General features: G+C 55.8%; 1 protein-coding gene across 1 annotated transcript in view; it reads right to left on the bottom strand.

Moving 5' to 3' along the window:
* Positions 1–6: 6 nt before the first annotated feature.
* Positions 7–2,455, bottom strand: part of LOC108379355 (homeotic protein female sterile-like) — a gene marked incomplete at its 3' end in the record, with an annotated part of 4,119 nt that continues 1,670 nt past the window's right edge. The window contains exons 3-4 of the mRNA XM_017635697.1: positions 1,765–2,455; positions 7–1,497 (exon numbers count right to left, since the gene is read on the bottom strand). The exon at positions 1,765–2,455 is cut by the window's right edge and continues 6 nt beyond it. Of these exons, the coding sequence (XP_017491186.1) occupies positions 7–1,497; positions 1,765–2,455 (2,182 nt within the window). The remainder of the gene's footprint in view (positions 1,498–1,764) is intronic.

Genomic DNA, 2,455 nt, shown 5'->3' with positions numbered 1-2,455 from the left:
CCGAACTTGTTGTGACGCCTGCCGTCAGCGAGTGTGGATGATGGTGCAAATTGTGGTGGGCCTGATGATGGCCTGGATGATGCAGGTGTGAGTGATGCCCGTGTGGGTGATGTTGATTGCCACTTGCGGATACCGATGCGGATGCTGTTGACGCCGCTGCATTGACTGAGGAGGATGCGTTGGAAGTGGAAGAGCTCAGAGCATTCGAAGTGCAGGAGGAATTGCGACCAAGGGCTGTCAATTGTGTTGAGCTAGCACCGGCGCCGAGTGTCGGTGAAGAAGAACGTCTCAAATGCTCGCGGTCACGTTCCCTTTCGCGTTTCAAAGAATGGTGACTGAGATTGATGCCACCACACATGCCACTACCGGGTCCATTATTTAGCGAGCCGCCGCTACGGGTTGGACTGCGTTTGATGTGTGTCTCAGTGCGTTCGGAGCGGTCACGTTCGCGTTCTCTTTCTCTATCTCGTTCACGGTCACGCTCCCTTTCTCGATCTCTTTCCCGCTCCCTGTCCCTGTCGCGGTCTCTATCACGATCGCGCAGCGCCATTGTGCACAGGGAAGTGGACGAGTTAGGCCGCGGCGATGGCGTTGAGTTGGCCTGGTGACCTGAACCCATCCCGCTACCGCGCTGGTGGAAATGATGGTGGTGCGAACTAAGTCCAGGCGGCGGTGAAGCGTTCACATCCGTTGGCATATGCATTGAAGCGGATGCAGAAGATGAGCCCGCTGACTTGCCATGCTCGCGGTTCGGCGAGGCGAGGTCATCTGCGGGATGTCGTAGCGAGTGGTGGGAGTGTGCATGCAGTGAGTGATGATGATGATGACGCGGTGACGTTTCTTGTTTGATGTGCAGCTGCTGTTGCAGATGGAAGGCGGCTGCTGCAGCTGCAGCCGCTGCTGCTGCGGCGGCTTTTGTACTTGACGATGAACTAGAGGCGCTAGAACGCTCTCCGCCACTACTAATGCCATGAAGGGGTGGAGATCTGGCTGGCGAATGACCGCCGCGTTCAGTGTTGCGCGCTGCTGCAGCTACGGCCGCGGCAGCCAAATGCAAATCATTTGACAAAGCGTGCGTATGTGCAGCAAGGTGATGATGCGGCGGAGGTGGCAGGTGAGCGAGATGTGGCGGTTGCGCCGCCGATTGTTGGTCAGCGCGCTGCTGCTGCGCTTGATGCATTGCTTGGGGTGAGGCGCGCAGGTGATGATTAGCTGCAGCAGCGGCGAATAGTTCCGGGTGCAGCGCGGCCAACAGCTGCTGAACGCTACTCGAGAATAAGTTCGGCTTGAGTAAATTCGTTGGTGTTTGTGCTAGCTGAGGCAGGGTTGAGGCGTGCTGGAGAGCGGCTAGCGCTGGCGGTAGCGGAGGCGGCAAGAGCGCTTGTTGCTGCTGCTGTTGCTGGAATGACGCGAAGGCGCCGAAATTCTGCAAAAACTGCTCGTTGGTGTTAATCTGCGGGCTGACCGGAATTGTGAGTATGGTCTGAACGGCAATGCCTAGAAGCGCGGAGTAATAGTAAGAATTAATAAAATTTCAAATTTTTGCTAAAACAAGATACAGCTTTAAGCTAATTAAAAAAAGTAGTTCTGGGAGGATATGCTTTTTGCTAGAGGACATTAGTCAATTTTATCTCTTTTATTTCTACGTGCTGCATACTTCGCAAGCGTTTCCCAAATATGTTTTGTATTCCCTCTTTTTGAAAGAGCACCGCACCCTTCACTACACTTAAATGCTAAAACCAACTGGGCTCTTTCTCTACTCACCTTGCGCCGTCGGTATCAGCAGCTGCGCTCCCTGCACGCCTTGTACCAACTGCCCCGAGGCAAGTATCAATTGCGGCATTTGACCACTCGCCGTTGGTGTTGAAAGCGTGGGTGGCGGTGAGGCGGTGGCTGCCGCACCAGCTGCTGCTGCTGCCGCTGCAGCTGCTGCAGCCGAATTCAACACATTTGCCAATGTATTCTGAGCCATTGTCTGTGCCTGTATCGAGCTCGAATTGGGAGATGTACTGCTGGGATTATCCTGACTACTACCACCGCCGCCGCCGCCACAATTGCCGGCATGTGACATGACTTTGTTATTATTGTTAGAGGCCGCTGCGGCAGCGGCTGCTGCGGCGAGCACATTCGAAGCGGAAAGAGTGCTGGGCGAGCACGGAGCGCTGTGTGGGCCGGTGGCGGTGGCGCCCACCGAAGGCAGACAGGCAGTGATGCCACTATTACCACTCGCACCGGCACTAACAGTCAAATTGAGCGGCGAATTGAGTGCTGCTGCTGCAGCCGCTGAAGCGCTGATACCTGCCGCTAATCCCTGAAGACTTGCTAATGCTGCAGCCGTCGCCGGAGTGACATTCTGGCCCACACTAACCGGCGTGGCCGTGCCGTCGGGTGGTGTGTGCAGGTTGGGATGTTGCGAGTGGAGATGGTGGTGATGATGGTGAATGCCATTGCCGCC

Source organism: Rhagoletis zephyria, unplaced genomic scaffold, assembly GCF_001687245.7.
Source record: "Rhagoletis zephyria isolate East Lansing unplaced genomic scaffold, Rhagoletis_zephyria_1.1 Rzeph_scaffold_16208, whole genome shotgun sequence".
Taxonomy (NCBI): domain Eukaryota; kingdom Metazoa; phylum Arthropoda; class Insecta; order Diptera; family Tephritidae; genus Rhagoletis; species Rhagoletis zephyria.
Note: the sequence above shows the minus strand (reverse complement) of the source record. Positions and strands in the feature narration are given on the sequence as shown.